At 38.3% G+C, this 21,707-nt stretch overlaps 2 protein-coding genes across 2 annotated transcripts in view; both read left to right on the top strand.

Moving 5' to 3' along the window:
* Positions 1-1,448: 1,448 nt before the first annotated feature.
* LOC139948375 (aspartate--tRNA ligase, mitochondrial-like) lies at positions 1,449-18,140 on the top strand. Its single transcript, XM_071946515.1, has 16 exons — positions 1,449-1,554; positions 2,429-2,598; positions 3,262-3,354; positions 3,999-4,097; positions 5,260-5,383; positions 5,813-5,931; positions 7,109-7,213; positions 7,657-7,797; positions 9,405-9,443; positions 10,034-10,135; positions 11,634-11,849; positions 12,765-12,819; positions 13,510-13,673; positions 15,296-15,406; positions 16,272-16,347; positions 17,977-18,140. Exons 1-16 carry the CDS (start codon positions 1,449-1,451, stop codon positions 18,138-18,140), a joined length of 1,884 nt encoding a protein of 627 aa, XP_071802616.1.
* LOC139948057 (pre-mRNA-splicing factor ATP-dependent RNA helicase DHX16-like) overlaps positions 16,276-21,707 on the top strand; it is a 90,577-nt gene continuing 85,145 nt past the window's right edge. The window contains exon 1 of the mRNA XM_071946063.1: positions 16,276-16,347. The gene's annotated coding sequence lies outside the window, so the exon portion shown is untranslated. The remainder of the gene's footprint in view (positions 16,348-21,707) is intronic.

The following is a 21,707-nucleotide window of genomic DNA, read 5'->3' as shown; positions in this document are numbered from 1 at the left end:
TAATTGCTATAAACCATGGTAAAAACATGCCTTTAAAATGCCAAACAATTAATTGACAGACGGCGCCCCATACGACGCAAACTATAAAATCAACTGAGGGGCGACGACGGTGGCACCTACACACAAAGAAGACACCTGGGCCCAATTTCATGGCTCTGCTTACCGCCGAATTGTGCGTTTACGATCACGACTCCCCGCTTACGTGCAAGCGCCGAATTTCTGCGCTAGCCTGGTAAGCGTAGAATGCCTAATAACGTGGAGTACGCACGCGCAGAACCCCAAATTCGCCAATAACCCGTGAAATACGCTTGCCGTAAGCACATGATTCCCTGCTTCCGTAAGCGCTGATTCTGTGCTGACGGTAGCAGAGCCATGAAATTGGGCCCTGCTGAGTAATAGTATAGAAATAATAGGGAGACACTTTTCGTGCCCAGTAATAGTTTGTAATAAGTTCAATAGTATGTTTGTGACAATAACTCGGCGTGGTTGTTGAACTAAACTAGTCCTAGTGTAGGTAAAGTAAACACGTATGGCTAGTTCCAAGCAAGGACGAGTTTAGGGCGAGTAACTCGTCCTAACTCGAGATGACATCTCTTTGTGAAATCCACCCCTGCCGGACCGACAAGTCACACAACCCAGAAGAAGTCGACGGTTGTTGGGAGGAGGGTTACGTTATGGCAACTAGGCTCTAGGCTCCTAAAGTTTCCCATGATGACCCCCCCCCCCCCCCCCCACAAACAAAACAAGAACAAGATCTGTGAGAGGATGATGACCAAGCCAAGCCGGTTTTAAAAAATTATTTTAAGGTAACAAAACACTACCCTTTACCTCTCTGATGCTTCTCAATAAACGCTTACCTTTTGTTCACATAAATCAAACCAATAGTTCCAAAATTGACATATAATTTGTGCAATACGGCCAACATTTTCGGCACTTACTCTTCATGTTTAACGTTTGTGCATGTTTTATTGTTATTGTTGATTTTTTTTATTGGAAATGGAAATTGGCTCCCCATTGGTGGCGCTATTTACACTTAACAGTGGGCACCTTCGTCTCTCGCGGTCTTGCCCTAGACATGAATCAAGTCCCAATTTCTTGAGAGTCAAGCCCCGTCTTTTGGGGTCCTGTGTTTGCTAGGTGGCCCTGTAAGCAAGCGCTTTAATGCGACTTGAATTAAGTCTAAGTCGTGCGCGCCCAGCAGCCCACCACCCCCCCCCCCCCCCCTCACAAAAAAAGAAGAAGAATATTTAGTCTGGCACCTGGTATATTTTGCAAGTATATTTAGTTATACATGGTTGGGAACAAGACGAAACATGCGTAGTTTTTGGAAAGCAGACGACAATGTTACCAAAAAGCAAAAGTGGTCAAAAAATAAGAAGCACACAGAGGCGGGAGAAAGTTACAATTGTTGCATTGTACCGTTGTTGTCAAACTCGTAGTTAACCACAATGCTAAAATTGTGCAGTGGCTGCCAAAGACTCGTTCGTCAACAGCTCCGTCATGTGAGACGCAGTTTACACGGCGGAGGGACGGTTTTCAACGTAGAAAATAAAGGTAATGTTTTTGACTTTGTTACTGTTGTTTTTTTGACAAACAACATTACGAAAAAACGACCATACCACAAGTGCAGTGCAGATACTTTGTTGGTGTATTTCAAGGAAAACAAGTTGACTTCTTCTTTCAATTTTGTTAATTAAAGCTGTGACCAAATTAAATAGTATCAATTATAATTTATTTACCCTTTACTTTTTCTTTGTAAGTTAGAATAAGATGAATATAATTAGGCCCTATAGCTATATAAAGAGATTTTTAGTTCAGTTCATAAAATCAAGTCAGCTTTTTTGAAAACTTGCCCAAATTTAGCTCCACTTGTGTGGCCAAGGACAGCTGAATCCTTAAGGATTCAGACAAGGATAGCAAAGGATTCAGCTATCATTGGCCACACAAGTGGGGCAAGCCCAAATTGAGCTTTTCAATTTTAAGGAGAACTCCTGCTTTCCCCTTTATAAGTGCTGCTTGACTGCTTCATAATAAGTGAAGATTACCGCACTGCTTAGAACTGTCAATGTGATCACGGTCATGCCTGTCTGTGCAAACACTTCAATGACATTCTTTTTCAGGTTGGTAAGAGTTGAATTGAACCGGAACTTTGTAAGGAACTAAATACATAGCATTGTTCTGCACGAATCAAAATAGCAATTCTTAATACTTCAAATTGAGTCTTTTTATCATTAATAAACAATTATTAATGATTGTATTAATCTGCAGAAAGGAGACTTGTTTGAAATGTCTTAATTTTTTGAAGTAGAATAACCTAGTCATGCTAGTTGTTATGATCGACGTAACCCTCCACCCACCCCCAGTCAGAGACCGTCGGGAGGGTTGATCATCAAAACTAAAAATAACAGTTGATTCAAATTGATTTCAGATCAAAGCAGCTTTTCATGGAGGACACACTCCTGTGGTGAGCTGTCTACGGCACAGGTGGGACAAGGTGTGACGCTGTGCGGCTGGATTCAGCACAAGCGCTATGACTTCATGCTCACTCTCCGAGATGCTTATGGAGTCACTCAGGTGGTACTTCCAGAAGTAAAAAAGGTATAAATGCAAGAAAGGATGCACATATTATGCACTATGTCTAGCACCAATTGAGTTCCAGTTGTCTTGTTTTCAGCAATCAGCACCTTTGGTTCCCTAAGTTTTGTTATGATAGCTCTTTTGTGTCCGATTTGCACTCCACCAAAAATCAAGCACCCTTGGCTTAACGTTCTCACTAAAGGATCCTGCCAAGTTATCAACATAAACGTAAAGGGCTTTCAATTTGTTTGCTTGTTTGTTAGTTTGTTTGTTTAGGTGTTCTTCCCATCAAGGGAACTCGGCATGAACACCAAGATGGCAACAGCCAATCGAGATCATCATTAATACAAACAATGGTTTAATATCTCTGATTATGAATTGCCCAAATCAGAGGAAATTGTTAGTCAGCAGTAACTAGAAAACAATACTTGTTCTAGTCATTGTGAAGTCAGCGCATGCGGTTTAGCTTGGTAGGATTTGAACCTCAACCTTGTGATTGCATGTCATGCAGTCTAACCACAGTGACCACCATTTCTGATAATTAGATTACCTTTCCCCCAAGTCCCAATTGCAAATTATATAACAATGCTTTTAAACCTTGACTCCTTCAAGATATTGTTTACCTTCTTTTCTTTGTACTTCTTAGTACGGATCCCTAATTTTCTTGTTGTGTCCATTTCTCAGGGGACAGGAGAATCTTTAGAAGGGGTTCATTTAGAATCAGTTATCATGGTAACAGGAAAAGTGCAACAGAGGCCCGATGGCTTAGCCAATATGGTAAGTTTCAATGCACATTGCACGGCTACATGTACGCCTAGCTATATGTATCTCTCAGCACACAGGATAAGGGGTGTCATGGCCAAGCGGATAAGAGCACCAAATTCAAGCTCTGGTGATTCTGTTCAGCAGAGTGTGGATTCGTATCCCGGTCATGACACTTTTGTCCCTGAGCAAGACACTTAACTATTATTGCATCTCTCCACCCAGGGGTAAAAGGGTACCTGATTGATTTGGCCGAGTAACCCATTTTTGCACAGGCTGTATGCTCCCCAAGGAGCTGAGATGGTTTAAAAGAATGATTTAAGGCCCAGTGACCAGGGGTAGTAATTTGAAGGGCTTTTGGACACCCTTCGGGTGTGAAAAAGCACTATATAAAAAATTAACGTTATTGTTATTATTAAGCCAAAAGAGCAACCTCCTGTTTGACATCTATGTGAGGGCGCCCTAGCCCTAATCCAGTAATAATGAAGGTCTACTTTGATGTCTCTCAGCTTGAGTCACACGGCAAATACAGTGGTTACCTTATTTCTGGTTTTAAAGTCGTCATTAGCAACTCCACATCAACTTTCTGTTTGTGTACTGCTGAGTTTGAAGCTATTTATTACATTTAAACAGATGCTTTTTTTTTTTTTTTTTTTCAGAAAATGTCCACAGGTGAGATTGAAGTGGTTGCCAGTGAAGTCAAGGTGCTGAATGCTAGTAAAGAAAAACTTCCAATCCAGATACATGATTTCCAACAGGTAAATCAAAAACAGTTTGAAAGAGTTATTTTCCCAAACATAGTAACAAATGAACAAGAACAACAATCGGTGGATAATATACAAATATTGACTCCTTTGAGGGAGTCTTAGTTTAACCATAGCACGAGTAAGGGCAGTCAACATTTGTTTTATAACACTCCAAAAACTATTTATCATCCTGGTACACATAATCTTCGTACGGGCGGTTTAGATACACAGATTCACAATTGATTGGGATCGTGGTGGGTGAAAAGACGTCTGGCCACGCCGTGTGATTGTTGTCGCACTGTCACACGGCACACGATGCACTTTCACACGACCACTGTTTCTAGTAAAACTAAGACATATCATGTGACGCACTCTAAACCAATGAAAAGGCAGAATATTTGTAAGGGTGTTAAATACAGTATTTGCCGTAACAAGAAACTATCCTTTTTAAAAGTCCAACACATGAGTCCAAAAGACACACAAAGGAAGCAATTCATTTCTTGGTTTCGTCCCAATTTATTAGAAAACAACTTCACTTCACAACTCGCCGATTGGGCTGATCGTTAAAGTGTGTAGTAGCATTCAATAACTTTACTTGAACTTTTTTAATGAACAAGAGTTCGGGTCCTGGTCTTGACACTTGCGCCGTTAAGCAAGACATGACCATTTTTGCTTTAGCATTTGGATGGGCTGTGAAGCATAGGTATCGTATGTTGTCTAAAGCATGTAAAAGAGCTCAGTTACATAGGTGTTTCTGGCAGTGGATGCTGAATGCCCTGCGGCCTCTTGAAAACTATTAGAAGATGATACACATACATCTCTCTGCTTAAAACCTGATGAGAAACAAAAAATGAGAATTTTGATAGGACCCTTTTGAGTGTGATACAGTGCTACATAAAAACCCAGTTTTATTGGTGTTATTACTCCAGGGCCCAATTTCATAGAGTTGCTTAAAAAGCACAAAAAGTAGCTAAGCATAACAAAATTATGCTTACCAGCATAAGGTTACCAACCAAACTACAATATCACAAGTGGAATTTGAGACTGATATCCTGCTCATATCTGCTTAGGAGATTTTGTTAAGCTTAAGCAGCTTTGTGAAATGTGGCTCATCACATAACCAGAATGCTTTAAAAAAAAAAAAAAATTTATTCGCATGATCACTTACTAACAGGTGAAGGAGTCAGTACGGATGCAGTTCAGATATCTGGACCTCAGGAGCACCCGAATGCAGCATAATCTAAGAGTTCGTTCCTCTATGATCATGAGAATGAGGGAGTTCCTTTGTAATCAACATGGTAAAACAACTTCTCTTAGTAATCCATTTAATAAATATCATTACTTTTGACTCCTTATATACATTCTTTAAAGACAGGGTATATTTTTTGTAATTGTCAAATACCAGTATCCTCACTTGGTGTATCCCATTCCCAACATATGCATTAAATAACAAACCTGTCAAAATTATTGCTAAATTATTCATCGAAGTTGCAAGAAAATAATGGTGAAAAAAACACCTGTGTTAAAATTGACTTTTTTCAGATGCCTGAGAACAGCTTCATGCCCAAAGTGTTACTTAGATTCCAATTTCTTTGTAAAAAAAAAGTGTTTTTTTCAAGTGTTTTTTTCATCTCCAAATTTCCAGCACAGATTTTTTTCTGTCTAAAGCATTTATCAGTGGTTGTAGTGTTTTGTTACAATTAATCAAAAACTTCTTTTCTTTGTAGATTTTGTGGATGTGGAAACACCTTCCTTATTCAGAAAAACACCTGGAGGTGCTAAAGAATTTCTGGTACCGACCCATCAACCTGGGAAATTCTACACTTTACCACAAAGTCCCCAACAGGTTTGTATTTTCTTGAATGGGAGATATTGAACTCTAGGTGGCAGCAGACTTGCCAGATAATGTTAAATTGGTTACATAGGGCAAATTCGATTAGCAACTATTTGTCAACCACCAGTCAATGTTCCATGGTTACTTTTGCATGAAATACATCCTGGGTACCACGCAAAAGTACCCAATGGTCAACAATAGTCAACTATGCCTCTCTTAATATTTGTGCATGACGTCATAATTCTTATCCAAAATGAGGCTATGGGCGCATGTCCCCCATCACTTGCAGTGGCTGCGCCCTTCACCTTGGTTTGGATTAGCATTGTGACGTACCTCAAGCATAAATATCAAGAAAGGCGTATAGTCTCTTGATTGAACTTGCTCTCAGTTGGGGAGGTAGTGCTTTCTGCTCTATCAGCCATGCTCCTGATGGAAGATACCCAAGCCGTTATCTGTATGGACTGTAAAGGAGGTAACCCTGTTTAGGCAGCAGCCCATTAACAAATAATTGATTGTAACCCACACCTTGAGGTGGCCTTTACAGGCCTTGTGTGTTTAGCAAAAAAAAAAAAAAAGTTCTGAGGTGTGCACCTAATTATTAGAACAATGGACTTACATGGTAAGTTTGCTGCCACCTAGTGTCCCCAAAAGTCCCCCTTTGGTGTCCCTTGTTTGAGATTTCAAAACAATTATTTTGTTTAAATTAATGTTCTGCAGATTTTTTGCAGAGGTGCTATCTGATCCTCTGTTTATCATGTTGGCTTGGGTTGTTTGGGTCCAACGCTACTGTTTGAAATGAGCACAAACAATGCAATACCCCCCTCCCATTTTTTTAAAGTAAATAAATATATAAACAAAACATATATATTAAATATTAATATCTGGCAATGTTTGGCTTTATCTTATTATTCAGTTTGTTTGTGTAAAGAAAATAATTTAACTTAAAGGAGCTGTGTCACCATGATCAACGCCGGCTGTTCATGCTCCTACGCAGCCACACTGCAGACGCATATCCCTATCTGTATCATAAAATATAATGAGCTTGTGTGGGTGTGGAGTAACAGCTCATAATTCCAAGGGCAGGAACGGTCCTGCTTTGATCCTGTCAACACAGCCCCTTTAACACAATTTTTAGTATGAGCAAACTTAGTTTTGTCTTTTTGTTTTCCTTCGTCGATGATCTGAGCAGTTCAAACAGTTACTGATGGTGGGTGGCATAGACCGTTATTTCCAAATTGCTCGTTGCTATAGAGATGAGGGCAGCAGACCAGACAGACAACCAGAGTTTACGCAGGTAAGCACTGATGATAATAATTGACATACTTCGGTCAGGGGCACAGTGCATTCTTGAAATGCTGTCGTTCAGACACTCAAAATACAAAAACTTTTACGAGTAGTTTAGATTTTGCTGGCTATGGTTAATGTCTTTGTGCTAAAAAATGCACCTGGTGGTGGGTTCCATTCCCTTACAATGGACTTGTGGACATTTTCACAGAATTACAGAATCTGGAATCTGGACTCTGATGTTCACTGTTGAGAAAAAAAGTTATCTATTGGTCAGTGAAAAACTAAATGTTTTGTTTATATTTATCAAAACATTGGATGATGAGTGCAGAATCAATGAATTGAAATGATCCTTTCCACATTTTCCTCTTAAAAATACAGTTTTCAGAATTGATTAACTGGCCTGCGATCCCTGACTAAGTAGTATAACGCCATTTCCTGTTAATTTTGCAGGTTGACATTGAAATGTCTTTTGTAAATAAAGAAGGAATCTACTCCATGATAGAGCAGCTTCTAGAATATGCATGGCCTCAAGAAAAACCCAAGTTGAACCCGCCTTTCCCAAGGATAAGCTACTCTCAGGCCATGGATGAGGTAAGCCATGCTTATAAGTATACTCCTCGCATTTTAAGGGAGCACATTGCCTTCAAATATATCATAAACTTGTTGTATGGAATTACTCCTGTACATTTTTCATGCACAAAAACACCTACTGTGTGTTGTTATTAGTGAGAAGTAATAAACAAAAAGGAAATTTGCCTCTTTCAATACACCTAACAATGTTATATGAAAAGGTTTGTGGTAACACCGTGTAGTGACTTTCTCTAAATGTTGGTTTCAACTCGACATTATGATCAGTATGCTCTGATCGTCTTCTGGAATTGTCGAGTTGTAACCAACGGTTCTATTCAGAACCACCCCATTTAGGGATAGTCATTATATGGTGTTACCGCAAACCTTTCCATATTGTATTTCCACCAAGCCAAGTTTCAAATCCTACTTAACAGTGTTATAGCTATACGCATGCCTGTTGATGTGCTAGCTTACCCGCAAAGTCGCGCATGCTAATAACCCAAAATGCAATTATATGCTCAAAGAAAAATCTGTCAGTAAGCCTGAAACCCAGCTGTGAAGCATCCCAAGAGTCCTATACTGATCAATATAGGACTCCTATGTTAAATTTGTTTGTGTTGGAACAGTATGTACAAGGCAAATTTAAGTATGACACCAGTGCACTTTATCAATGAAGTGAAAATGATCTTTGGAAATAGTATACAAAAAGACCGTATGTCAGCATGTGGCGTGTCATGGCGAGTGGTTAAGAGCACCGGATTCAAGCTCTGGTGTTTGATCAGCAGAGCGTGGGTTCGGGTCCCGGTCGTGACACTTGCTCATAAAATTGGGGAGGTAGTGCTTTCTGCTCTACCAGCCAGGCTTTGGATTGATGATACCCAAGCCTACATCCGTATGGACTGTGAAAGTGGTAACCCTGTTTTAGCCCTAGGAGTAGGTGGCAACAGCCTCTGGAAAAAAATTATTGTAGCCCACACCTTGAAGGGGCCTTTAGGCCTTGTGTGTCTGGCGACTTGCCAAAAAAAAAATTATACAAAAATTAGCATTGTCTGATCCGAGCTATGTCAGCTTTCCTTGGGTCAACTTTCCTTTTCTGAAAATTAGCTGGTTACACTGAGACAGTTATGCCACAAAATTCTCCAGAGAATTGGTTCAATAAGTGGGGTGGGGGTAGTGAGGAGGGTCTGCCACTATCTTCAAAAGTACAGCAGGTACATGGACAAGGCTGTGATTACAGCTTTTTGGAAATCCTTGTTTAATTTCCATGAAGATATTAATAAATTCTTAACATAATATGATTGAAAACTCAGAAGGGTTTTAGGTTTCAAGGAGGATTATACCCCCTGTAATCAGCCCGATGACAGAAAAGTGCATTTCTCTGTTTATTAGGTAAGAAAAACTTAGTAGAAGCATAGTTTTTCAACAAAATTTGACCCTAGTTTGTGGTTGGTTGGTTCCAAGTAATCCCCTGGCACTGTTCCCTTGATAATAAAAAAAAAAATCAATAAAATAATAACACATGAACACTTCTCCCTTACAAAAAAAAAACAGTCTTGACTGATCTCTCTCATCTTTAAAATCAATAAAATGTCATAATGATTTCCCCCCCCCCCATGTTTCCCCCCTAGTATGGATCTGACAAACCTGATACAAGATTCGAGTTCAAGGTAAGATATTTTTTGTTCATAGTCACTTTTTGATTACTTTATTTAGCAGGCCGAGAATTACATTGAAGGTCTTGTTGGCCCAGCGTTGCTTTTGGTTCTGTACTTGGTGCCCCTTCAAAAGTTTCCCATAGACTTAAAGTGCCCTTTGCAAAACCAAATTGGCCTTGCCCTTTCAAAGTTGAAATTGCAGCCCTAATAAATGTTTTTTGTTCTGTCAATGCTCTGTTAAAGTAAAACTTTTAAAGTTTCCCCCAGAAGTGCCCTTTGCAAAATTGAAAATAAAGAGTAAGGGTTTTCCTTGATTGTAGACCACCCAATACAAAAAGCCATCCTCATTCTGGAGTACATTAAAAAAACTCTCTCAAGGTTCACATGTCTCAAATTGAACAAGGATATTTTTTTACTCTGTTGTTTGCAGCTGATTTACATTTTAATCACTTTGTTCAATAATCAGAAACTGGTTTTCAGGAGTCTCTTATTTTTTGAAATTTGTATCTCATGTTTTGATTGTGTTTGGTCTTTTTAATTGCAATTTTTGATGGACATTTTATGTAGAATTGTTTTACTTTATTCATTTATATTTTATTAAGATAAAAGATGTGACTGGAATTTTGAAGGGCAGTGGATCTTCAATATTCAACTCGGATGATGAAGACTTCACTGTTAGAGCAATCAACTGTAAAGGTGCAATGGTATGTTTTTAGTACATATAATTTCCTTTTTTTTGTTTTATGACTATAAGATTGCTTTTCCACTGACTTTTTGAACATATTTTTTTGGCTCATTTGAAATAACATTGCCCTCTCTAAAAAAAACTTAAATGTTTTTTTCAGCTGAAATCTGTTTTTGCTATCTTGCTTAAAAGTTCAGCTTATCTGCAGATAAAGTCAGACATATGTGGTTGAATTAAGGCATACATAGAATTGTGAAACATAATCTCTTCCTTTTTCAGGAAAACCACCTAGCTAACTAAATTGACACCTTGTCATCTGTAGACGGCGGCGTGTCAGAATTGTTCCTTTCCAGGAAAAAGTTGGGAACTCATTAAATTAGCCCTGGGCAAAAATTACATCCTGAGTGTTGACTGATAACAGATTGCATTTTTGAACATGTGGAAATCATATTCAGTTTTCATTCACTGTCCATATCATTCATACGCTGATGTGTGTAACCTACTTTTGATTTACTCCCAAGAGATTTTTTTTTTTTTTTTTTTAAATACTTATTAAGTCTTATATAAAACATCATATTTGGCTCCTCACCAAAATCAGGCACTTAATTTAACCCAAAATTAAATTTAACAATTCCCAGTCATTTTGCCTAGTAGTTTATTAAAAATCAGATTAATGTTACGCAGAATTTTAAGTGAAAAGATGAAGTACTTGGCCCCACTTAGTATAGTATTCGATAATTGACACAAGTATAAGTTAAAGGCAGTGGACACTATTGGTAATTACTCAAAAGAATTAGTGCCATAAAACCGTTCTTGGTGACAAGTAATTGGGAGAGGTTGATGGTATAAATCATTGTGAGAAACGGCTCCCTCTGAAGTGCCAAAGTTTTCGAGAAAGAAGTGATTTTCCATCAATTTGATTTCGAGACCTCAGATTTAGAACTTGAGGTCTCAAAATCAACAATCTGAACCCACACAATATCGTTTTTTTCTTTCATTGTTATCTCGCAACTTCGATGACCGATTGAGTTTAAATTTTCACAGCTTAGTTATTAAATGCATATGTTGAGATACACCAATTGTGAAGGCTAGTCTTTGACAATTACCAATAGTGTCCACTGTCTTTAAAGGAACATTACAGAATTGGTTTTGCTAACAAAACAGTTGCTGGCAGTGTAATCACTTTATGTAATCCACCATATACATAAACTGACAAACCTGTAGAAGTTTGAGATCAATCGGCCATGTGGGTCACAAGAAAATAGTTAAAAAGATGATTACACATTTTGCATGACATTGATGCAAACAAAAATATGAATAAAACGCCCACTGAGCGATAACCTCCAAACGCAAAGTTATATATTTCTCATCAAATATGACATTTCAGGCAGATATATTTATAGGGATGTTTCCTACTATCACATCATTAGACCGTGTAAGTTTGATGTAAATCTGCGATTTTGTTTTCTTACCAATTCTGTAATGTTCCTTTAACACAAATATTTTATTGAAATCAGGATCACCTTAAAAGCAAGGATTATGAACATCTCCAGAGCGAAGCCAAGAAGAGATCCCAACATGGTGTCTTAATAGTGCAGGTCAGAGATGACCTCACTTGGAAATCACCGATTGCAAAACACCTCCCTGAGACTGTTCGGCAAGAAATGGCTCAAAGCTTGGATGTTTCTCAGGGAGACATGTTGCTTGTGGCTGCAGGGCCTAATAATAGCACGGTATGACATTTTTTTAAAATCCAGTACTGGGCAGGGCTGTAATATGCTCTAAGTTTTAATCAGTAATACTTCATGTGGGGGGTCGGAATAACAAAGTCCAGATGAAGAGATACTAGTTTGCAGATGTAAAGGATTGGAATTTTATCTTTGAAAGAGCAAGGCGTCTTTTGCAAAGGGTACTTCAATTGGGAAAAACTCAAAGTCTGTGGGAATATTTTAAAGGGGGACCAAGGCTTTGGCCTCCATGTAATTCCAAGCCTGGTTATACAGCGATCTCGTCTTGCAAGACGTAATCGTTTGAAGAGCAACACAAGATCAGGTCTGATACTTCACAGAGGCAATGAAGGCGATAGTCTTCTTTGCCCCTGGCCATTGCCTTGGTGTCCTTGAAATGCACCAGTAGAACTTTACATTTTCCTCATAGGGTGGCCCTTCATGGAGAAAATGCCTTGGTGCCCTTGCCCTTTCAAAAAAAAGCACACAAGCCTGCAAGATAAGTCTCAGATTGATAATTTGTACTGCCCATCCTCAAGACGCATGACCATGCTGGTTTTAATGTCTTGCAACTTTATAAGGAAGCAAGTCAATGGAAGCTCTTTTACAAAAAGCATAGCACATCTTCACAAGATGTTACACCAATATCTATTTAATAATAATAATAATAAAAATAGTGGCTTCTTATATAGCACACATATCCATCCCTTAGTGGTGCTCCTCGTCTACATACAGTATTTCCTGCAAGACATCCATCCAATCCTTAGATATGTAATGTTAGGGGTGAGTTTGTATATGTATGCAGGGGTTGATGGTGGGACAACTCTGTATGTGGCAACTTTGCCAGGTGTAGAGGTGACTGGTATTCTATTAGCCAATGTTTTGTCTTAAAACATAATCCCCTTTTCTTTGTCAAAACAGTGTCAGTTGCTGGGGCAGCTTCGCCTCACAGTTGCTAATCTACTTGAAAACAAAGGTAAATATTTAATGACTTGTTTCAATTATTCTGTTTTCTCTCATCTTAGAAAACAGTCCGTATCTTAGAAGAAAAATCCATAATTTGAATACAAAATCTGGGAAACATTTCATGCATGAAATGTTTTCTCAGGTAGTAAGTTGTTGAATCTTTTCTCAAAATGTTACAACATTATCAATAGCTGAGATGATTCTCACTTAGTAAATTTTCATGGTCATTAATTTTTGGGTTAATTACCAAATGTATACCCTGCCTTTTGCCGGGCCTTGAAATTCGCTCTTGAAGGGGCACAGCAATTTTCCAATGATAAGGGCACTTCTATGGGGAAAATGTAAGTTTGTGCAGAGGGCACCACAGCAAAAGCTACCACTGTATTAGACCCTTCCCATGAAATATGTAAATTGACATAGCCCGTGTGCACTAACGTTTTGGTTGGCAAAATGGGGGAACATCACGCTGTTTTGCACACAGGTAATGGGTTCTTAACGCAGACGTGATTGCGCGCCTGCTTAGTGCACAACCTCTATGGCGTTTGCCAACCAACAGGGTCTGTACGCATGCGCGAATGGATTTAGCATATTTCATGGGAAGGGTCCATTGCTGTGTGTACTAGGGGTTATTTTGAGGCCTACTTAACCTGAACCGTGCCTGATACTTTCAAGGTTGGAAATGTTTTTTTTCTGATTTCAGGTGTCCAGATTAGAGATCCAGATGCCTATAACTTTCTATGGGTGGAAGACTTCCCGTTGTTTTTGCCTAGCGAGGACAGGATAGGGGAGCTGGAGTCCACGCATCATCCATTTACTGCCCCTGTGGCTCAACACACCCCTCTTATTTACTCCGCCCCTCAAAAGGTAAATGTTTTTGTGCTCTTTTTAATGTTTTCTGTCACAACTTGTTGCCTGTGTGTTTATACATTTGATATTTCATTATTTTTTGTAATTTAGTAATATTTTTAATGACTATTTTGTAAACTGTACAAAATAATAATACTATATAATAATACTATATAATAAATACTCCCCACACTTGCCTCTATCAATATGATAGGGTTATCAATCTTTAAAGGCACCTTTGGTAAGTGTCAAAATCCCAGCATATGCATAAAATAACAAATCTGTAAATATGTTGACTCGTCAATATCGCCAGAGAATAATGAAAGAACAAACATCCTTGTTGTACCAGTTTTCATGATACATATTTTTGTTAATGTGAGTTTGCCCCAAACCAGGCTAAAAGCAACTATGTAGAGGCTACAAGAAGAAAGCGTTTATGATTAAAATAATTCAGGGGGGCTGAAGGTAGGAATTGATATTCCTATTAAAACATATGTTCTAGAATATGTTAGGGTCATGGGAATGGAATCCCACCCAAGTAGCCACTTGGCTTTTCATTCCCATGCGGTACTAGACTTTAAAACACTGAGTATACAGTCAGTGCTTATCGCTAACTGGTGTGAAGGTCAAAACCATAGGGTGTTTTTCTTTCCAGGTGCAGCCAGGCATGTTATTCTTCCTGCTTAAGTCTGTTTCCCGATTTCTTTTGGCCACAGAAAAATCAGAAAAATTGTGATTGAATAGCCTGAAATGTATATTAGAGCATACAAGGTCTGTAGGTCAGCCCTTGTAATCAATAAAATATTCCTCCTTTTTTTTCCAAAGACCGAAGAATATCATGCCTGGGTGCAGATTATCAATAAAAATATAACATTTTTCTCCATTTTCCTATGCAAGGTACAAAAGTAGGAGCAACTTTACTTTGTTGTCAATATGTGTGTGTGAACAATTCGGACACTAAAAATTTAAATTTTGTTCAATGTGTTGGTGTGAACAACTCAGACACTAAATGTTTGTCGCTTCTAAGTAGACAGGATGCTACACGTGGATGTGTTAGCTTGCAAGATATGACCAAATAAATTGACTTTGATATTCTTTGACCCAATTTATAATAAACTTCTTATCATTCGTCATATAAGCCGCTGCCTAACTGTAACTCGGTATGAAGCACGGTCCCCAGAGGTGATGGTGGCTGGAAAATGGGTGATTAATTCTGAGAATTCAAGAAAACAAATACTCCCATTCCCATGTGAGCCGACTTCTCACTAATTTTTGAAAGCAGAAACCGTTATATTTGTACTTTGGGCTCGCAATATTACTTAGAACTATTTTGAACAGTGTTTGTGTCAGTAAGATGAGATAACATTTTATTTTTGCTTTAGCTGTGTAAATCATAGATACTTTAAAAAAAGTATTTGTAAGGCGCAAAAATTTACCAAGTTAAAGTGCTCAAGGCGCACAAGAGTGAACCCTCACACAGTAAAGAAAAGAGGTAAATCAGACAAAGAAAAATTACAGATATACCATATTAAACAAGCTTGTTTCAAATTTATCTGTTACATAATGTTGATTATTTGTTTATATTGAAACTGATTATTCCTGCTTCATAATTGTTTTCACTCTATTTGATGTTATCTAAGGTCCAAGGACAACATTATGATCTTGTGTTGAATGGAGCTGAGATCGGGGGTGGTTCAATCCGAATACATGATGCAAAGCTGCAAGAGTATGTTCTACAGGAAGTTCTGAAGGTACTGGCCAAGATTCTTGCCAGCAGCGGGCCCTGGGGGGCATGTGTCCCCACATTTTTTAAGTGCCCCCCCCCCCTAGCCAGGTGCCCCAAATGAATAAAAAAGAACAAGAAAAGAGGAAAGCGATAGGAAATGCGGCCACAAAGTGCCAAAGGAGCAAGGTGGCCCCAAGGTGGCCCCCTGCATATTTCCCCTTCGGAAATAAAAGCATGCCCCCCCCCTCCTATTTTCAGAGCCCATTAATTTGTTTATTGTTGATACTTTATTTGTTCAGCGCCTTGATCTAGTGTCTAGGATATGTGCGCTTTATAAGAACTTTGTATTATTATTATTATTATTATTTTTATTAATATTATTATTATTTTGTCTCCTTGTGTTATGGGAATCCCAGAAATTGTTTAGACACTTTTAAGAGTAATTTCTGTACAAGAGGAAATGGGTGTGTTAAAGTATTGAAATTATGTTATGTTTTTTTTTATCTCACTTTTGATTGAAAAACAAAAACGAAGCCACCCCCTAAAAGGTAGCGGGCGCGGGCTCTTAACATGATTTATTTTTTCTTCACCTAAGCTTTGACTTTGTAATACTTTATCAGAATTCCCCGCTCAGATTCCCTTTTTTTATGGTATTGTCTTTTAAGGTTAACCACACATTGTCCAAGCCCCTTGATTGCTACTGTAATGTGCCAAAATGTTGTTTTAATGTGTAACACCCAAAACCACACTGTATTACCACTGAAAGGATACGCCCCGGAGATACAAGCTGTAGTCATTCATTCCTGTTTCCTGTCAGGTTAAATGAGGTTTAATTGTTCTTCAGGTTCACATAAAAATTAAGTGTTTTTTTTATTGATTTATTTTTACAGGAGGATTCAAGTTGTCTGAGTCATCTTCTAGATGCTTTAGAATCAGGATGCCCACCTCATGGCGGTATTGCATTGGGTGAGTCTACTCTTAAAAATAACCCCTAGCTCTATCCTGTTGGTATTCCCTTAAGCCTGGATGACTAGTGACATTTACTACTAGACTAGTAGCATAGTAGATAGTTGTAACTTTGACACTAGTCGTGACTAAATTTTTAACTCCAAAGATGCATTGCGGCATCTTGTCTGCCGAATACACACAAATAGTAAAATTCATGCTGAAAGGATTGAAGATTTGTGAATTACAGTGCTGTGATAAGTCAAGAGCGACACAATTGGTTCACCAAGCAGGAAGTTTAGACTATTTTTGTGGTTGTCAAGGCGGCATGATTAACCAATAGTTTTAAAACGGTAGTCAGGACTTTGACACTAGATGCACTAGTCGCCCAGGCTTAGTGTTTCATGCACTCATCCCAACCCTCCCCCGTTTTAGTGCTAGTTTTCCATGCATGTTTTTTTTCATTAGTTTTCACTGTAACCATTTGAATGTGCTGTGGATAAGTGTGGATAGTGTCTTTTCAATCAATATTGATTAAATAAAAAAATTAAAAACATTGGTAATAAGTGAACAAAATATACACCGTAAATTTAAAATAAGTTCACAGATTCGGGTAGTTTCGAACACCACAGTAAATGGCGTGCGGTGCTCAACACTTGCCCGCCCGGTGCGCGTCGGATTGGTCTATAGCTCCATCTAAATCTCCTAGGGTTTGCTGAACCATGGAAATGCCATGACTTTAACATCACTTTGGATCATAGTTTCCCACATTCTTGTAGGCAATAACTCTCCCCCTTGGCTTATAAATTTACAGCATTATTCCACTTTGGTATTTTCCATTTTTCTGTTGTCAAATATGAAAACAGAAATTAATTTTCCATTATCTCATAACCATGATTGTTTACCCAAGTGTCATATGATATGCCTTCTTGTAATGTCTTGCAGCATGACCTAACATTTTTACTGCATGGAAAAATTTACCAGTGGAGATGATTCGTAAGAGTGGGATCTGGGGTTTTCCTGTGTGACATTGTCAAATACTGGTATACAAACTGCAGTGTTATGGATGTAAATCCTGGACGGATCCGTGTGCTTTCAGTTTCTATCCAATGGCATACATCATGGGACTATTGTCTAATACACAAATTGTCTCAATTGAAAGGGTTGTTGGTTGTTGCATCAGTGTTGTTTGGTGTCAACAAATGTTTGGATGTCTTAATATTGGAACCATAAATGTTGGTAGGAAAGGATCTCATTTCTTCATTGCACATTAAATTTGACCACAACAAGACACTATTACTTCCTGACCTGTTAATTGGCATCATAACACCGACCTGATTGCGTGTAGATTTTGCTGTATCACTACATGTGTGCTTATGGTATTTACCAACTGTGAATGGGATATCCCCCATAGTGAAATGCTGTGTGTTTTGTTTTCGTATTTTGTTTTGTTTTGAAAATCTGATGAGAGCTTGACTGCTGCTGGAATTGTTATTGACTGTGTGTATGAGGATTTTGGATTGGAACTTTGCAAGATGAATGGGACTTTTAATGGAAGTCCTGCCTTGTACGTAACATTGTCATAGCATGCTCAGTCTGAAAAAGTTTCTGTAAAAATCCTAAATTCCAAAATGTGTTAAATTTTTTCAGGTCTTGATCGTCTCATATCCATCATTTGTGGGGAACCGTCTATTCGTGATGTCATCGCGTTTCCTAAAACGGTCGAGGGTAATGATCTAATGAGTGGGGCACCCTCAAGAGTTGAGGATGCAGATTTGGCTAGGTACCACTTGAAAGTTGGTAACCCCAAGTAGGAAGTAAATATTGGAGGGTGTAACAAGGGGGTTACACATCATGTCTCAATCCCTAGCCCTTGGGGCCCAGGGGTGGACCTAACAAAGAGTTAAGACTTGTCTTATACCGAGTAAAGAAGAGTTAAACTTAGGACTAGCCTTAAGATTTTAATAACTCCTAGTACTACATTTAAGTTAGGACTATCTTTGTGAAATTGACCCCAGTCCTTTAGGGGGAAAACAAGACAGATCCTATTCACTGTGCCACTAGGCAGCAAAAGTCCTTGTTCCTATATTATGGCCCAAAGGCATTCGAACCTGGACCGGGTGGTCTGGGGTTTGAACCCGGACCAGGTGTTCGTGGTGTCATGCCCGGACTGGGTATTCATGGTGTTGAACTCATTCTTCGGTCCTTCTTATTTTAGAATAGGGTGTGTGAGGTTTTGTAGAGGGTGAGATTCACATGATCCCATGAGGTAACCTTTCCTGTATTACATCACTTTATGACTCTTTCACAATACAAACCAGCCTATATAAGGTGTCGCAAAAGTCAGGTCAAAATAGTAATAGTTAATTGCAATGTCGTCCTGTCCTTTCGCAATTTTAATTTCAAATAAAGTTTTACTTTTGCGGTAAATCCTCAAAATTGAGGAAGTAATTTACACTTAAAGGGAAATTAACATAGAAAAGTTTAATCATTTGTACCCAATAGATGAGGTAAAATATACTATTATTATTCTGATCACATTTACAAGTAGAAGTATCTGGTATAGTCTTTATAAGTCTTAAGAAAACCAATTACTGTAACACAACAAAATAACAAACTTAATGATATGATAAAGCTGAATGAAACAGCTGAAGAAAATATGTACTTCTGGTTGAATATACATCTAATCATGGTTTATCTTGCCTCTACAAATTGTTTATCTTGGCTCTACAAATTGTTTAGGACTAACCGCTGCAGAAGAATAATTACTATTGGCCTACGACAGCTTTGCTTAGCGATCTTATACTCAAAATATACTTGGATGTATATATTTCCACCAGAATTAAAGGGTATAAAATTACTAAGTCAGAACTTAACTTTATAGGAAAACTTATCTTTAATTACTTTCTAAGATGTTTTTGTAATGATGTCAGTATTGTCAGTTGATTGACATATCTTGTCTAGGTTCAATGTTACCAGGACCTTGACATGTAGGCCAGTTGAAAAGGGAACAATCTAAAAGACATTTTTTTAAATTACCATTTCTCAGAGTCACCACTACTCTTAAAAAGATTGATACATGGTGACGTTACCACAAACTTCATTTACTTTATAATAAGAGTTAAAACGTTTAAATAAAACAATACTATAGTTGTTTTTTGTATGTCTGTGTTATTCTTTTTGTTTTTGTTTGTAGTATTTTTCTTTTCTTGTCTTTATAAGTTATCCTGGTAAGTCTCTCGGCAAGTGCCAAAAGAAGAACGCGATTAACTCTACCTGGCAAGTAGATACACACATGGTGTTACCGCAAACGCGCAAACCAATACATTGATGCCTCACGCACGCAACGCCTCAAATCCTGTAGAAAGAGTTACACGAAATCGACGGTTCGGCCAAAAGGTGCTCTTCCTAAATTCAATCGAAGGTCGTTATACCAAGACGTGTGTCCTATTATTTAAAATTCCCCCCCCCCCCAAAAAAAAAAGGAATCTGACAAACTGATACTGTCTGACCTTGAGCTCCGTCCTGCCCTGCAGCTGGTTATCAGCGGTGCCTATATTTCCTGTTTCGTTTCGGGTCAGGAAATTCACCTTTAATGGCACTTGACACATTTTGGTGTTGTGAAAGACTGGTATTCTCACTTGGTGTATTTACTCTATTAAGAAAACAAACCTGTGGAATTTAGGCTCAATTGGTCATCGTCTTTGCGAGCGATCATAATGATCACTCAGGGCTTGAATTTGGGGAACAAGTTCACAAGACTGCAGGGCTTGTTGCTCAAAACGTTTACTGGTCCAGAGAATGTGTCACTAGACCGGAATCAATATTGAGGAGAACACTATCTACACAGTTTCACATTAAAACTGTTTTGGGAACAAGTGCTAAAAGAAGATGAAGGTCATTTTTCTTATGGGCATTTAATATATATTTGTACTAAAAATTCCATGAGGTGTTACTATTCAAATTAAACAGCATAAGACCACCGGACTTTTGTACGGTCGTAAGTTTACTGGCACAGCGCTAAAATCACTGGACTCTGGCGGCTTGTAATCCTGTGTTTATTTCGAGCCCTTGTGTGCTATCAGATGCATAATAAAAGGCTTCAGCTGAAATATTAAATTGTTTGAGTGAGAAATTACCTCTTTCTCAAAAACTATAGTTGCTTCAGAGGGAGCCGTTTCTCGCAATGTTTTGTACTATCAACAGCTCTCCATCCATTGCTCGCTACCAAGTAAGGTTTTGTGCTAATAGTTATTTTGAGTAATTACCAATAGTGACCAGTGCCTTTAAGAGCAAAGAATTATCAATAGTATATCATGAAACAATTCAGGATGTAAGATGCGTGTACCACCTGAACTTCCCTTTGAGCTCTGGCTGAACTAAGTATCGGTGATTCCTAAAGTTACATTATTAGTCCCTTAATTGAAACGCAGCAAAGGAAATCGTGACGTCATAACGGACATTGTGTTAATGAAAAGTGCATTGTAAGGATTTGCGGTATCTGTGAATGAAAGTCTTTTCATTTGATAAACCACTAGGGATACGTGAACCCGGAGGTCACGGGTTCAAATTCAGTTCTAGCGAACTTTTCTTAAAATGTTCACATCAAAATTGAACTCAATACAAAGATGATGTTTTATGCTATTTGTGATTTTATATCCAGGCTTCTTTCATTCAGAGTCTTTTTAAATCTTCTTCTTTACTTTGACTCATCTGGACCACGATGAGCACTGAGAAAATTAACTTTGGTAGCTTAGTGACTTCAAGCCACTTGATGGTATTTCGAATATTGAGTCTTTATCAATGACACGCTTAACGATAAGGGGCTGTCTAAAACACAATGTATTATGCTGGTAAATCTTTCCCTATTTTCTCTAAGTTGTTTTATTTATTTATCTATTTATCGGGTGCTTATTTTACGCCATACCTCTGTAATGTTGGTATTGTAATACCCTTCTTCACCCCTCCAAGGTCACACAACCGAAAAGTAAGTCCACCAGTCTGTGACCCAGCTATTTCATATGTTTTCTTTTTCTTCATATTATTCCCATTACTCATCAAGATGTCATTACGAATTATTCAAGACAATATAAAACGAATTTTTTGTTTTCCCGATTGGTGCTGAAGGGATGAGCTGGTGCAATACTGGAATTTTCGGTTATGAGTCACTTTCAACAAATTTCGAGATTTTTAAGAAACAGGAACCACCCTTTACTGAAGTCGAACCCCAACGCATGATGAACTGCCCATTGATGCACCTAATGACGTCATTCCTATTCATAACGACTTTGAGTGTATATAGTCATTCTTCCTCCATGATATAGTTGAGTGAGTCAATACATCCACGCTTCAATGAATTCAGATAATGTATCAATGTATGG

The sequence above is a fragment of the Asterias amurensis genome, chromosome 15 (assembly GCF_032118995.1).
Source record: "Asterias amurensis chromosome 15, ASM3211899v1".
Lineage (NCBI taxonomy): Eukaryota > Metazoa > Echinodermata > Asteroidea > Forcipulatida > Asteriidae > Asterias > Asterias amurensis.
This window is presented reverse-complemented; position numbering and strand designations above follow the sequence as displayed.

What these genes read in the sequence shown, in the direction of transcription:
- LOC139948375 (XM_071946515.1), top strand. Translation starts at nt 1,449, where the DNA reads ATGCTAAAATTGTGCAGTGGCTGCCAAAGACTCGTTCGTCAACAGCTC. An exon ending in AGATACATGATTTCCAACAG is followed by an intron (nt 4,098 to 5,259) that starts GTAAATCAAAAA and finishes ACTTACTAACAG; the next exon opens with GTGAAGGAGTCAGTACGGAT. An exon ending in GTTCCTTTGTAATCAACATG is followed by an intron (nt 5,384 to 5,812) that starts GTAAAACAACTT and finishes TTTTCTTTGTAG; the next exon opens with ATTTTGTGGATGTGGAAACA.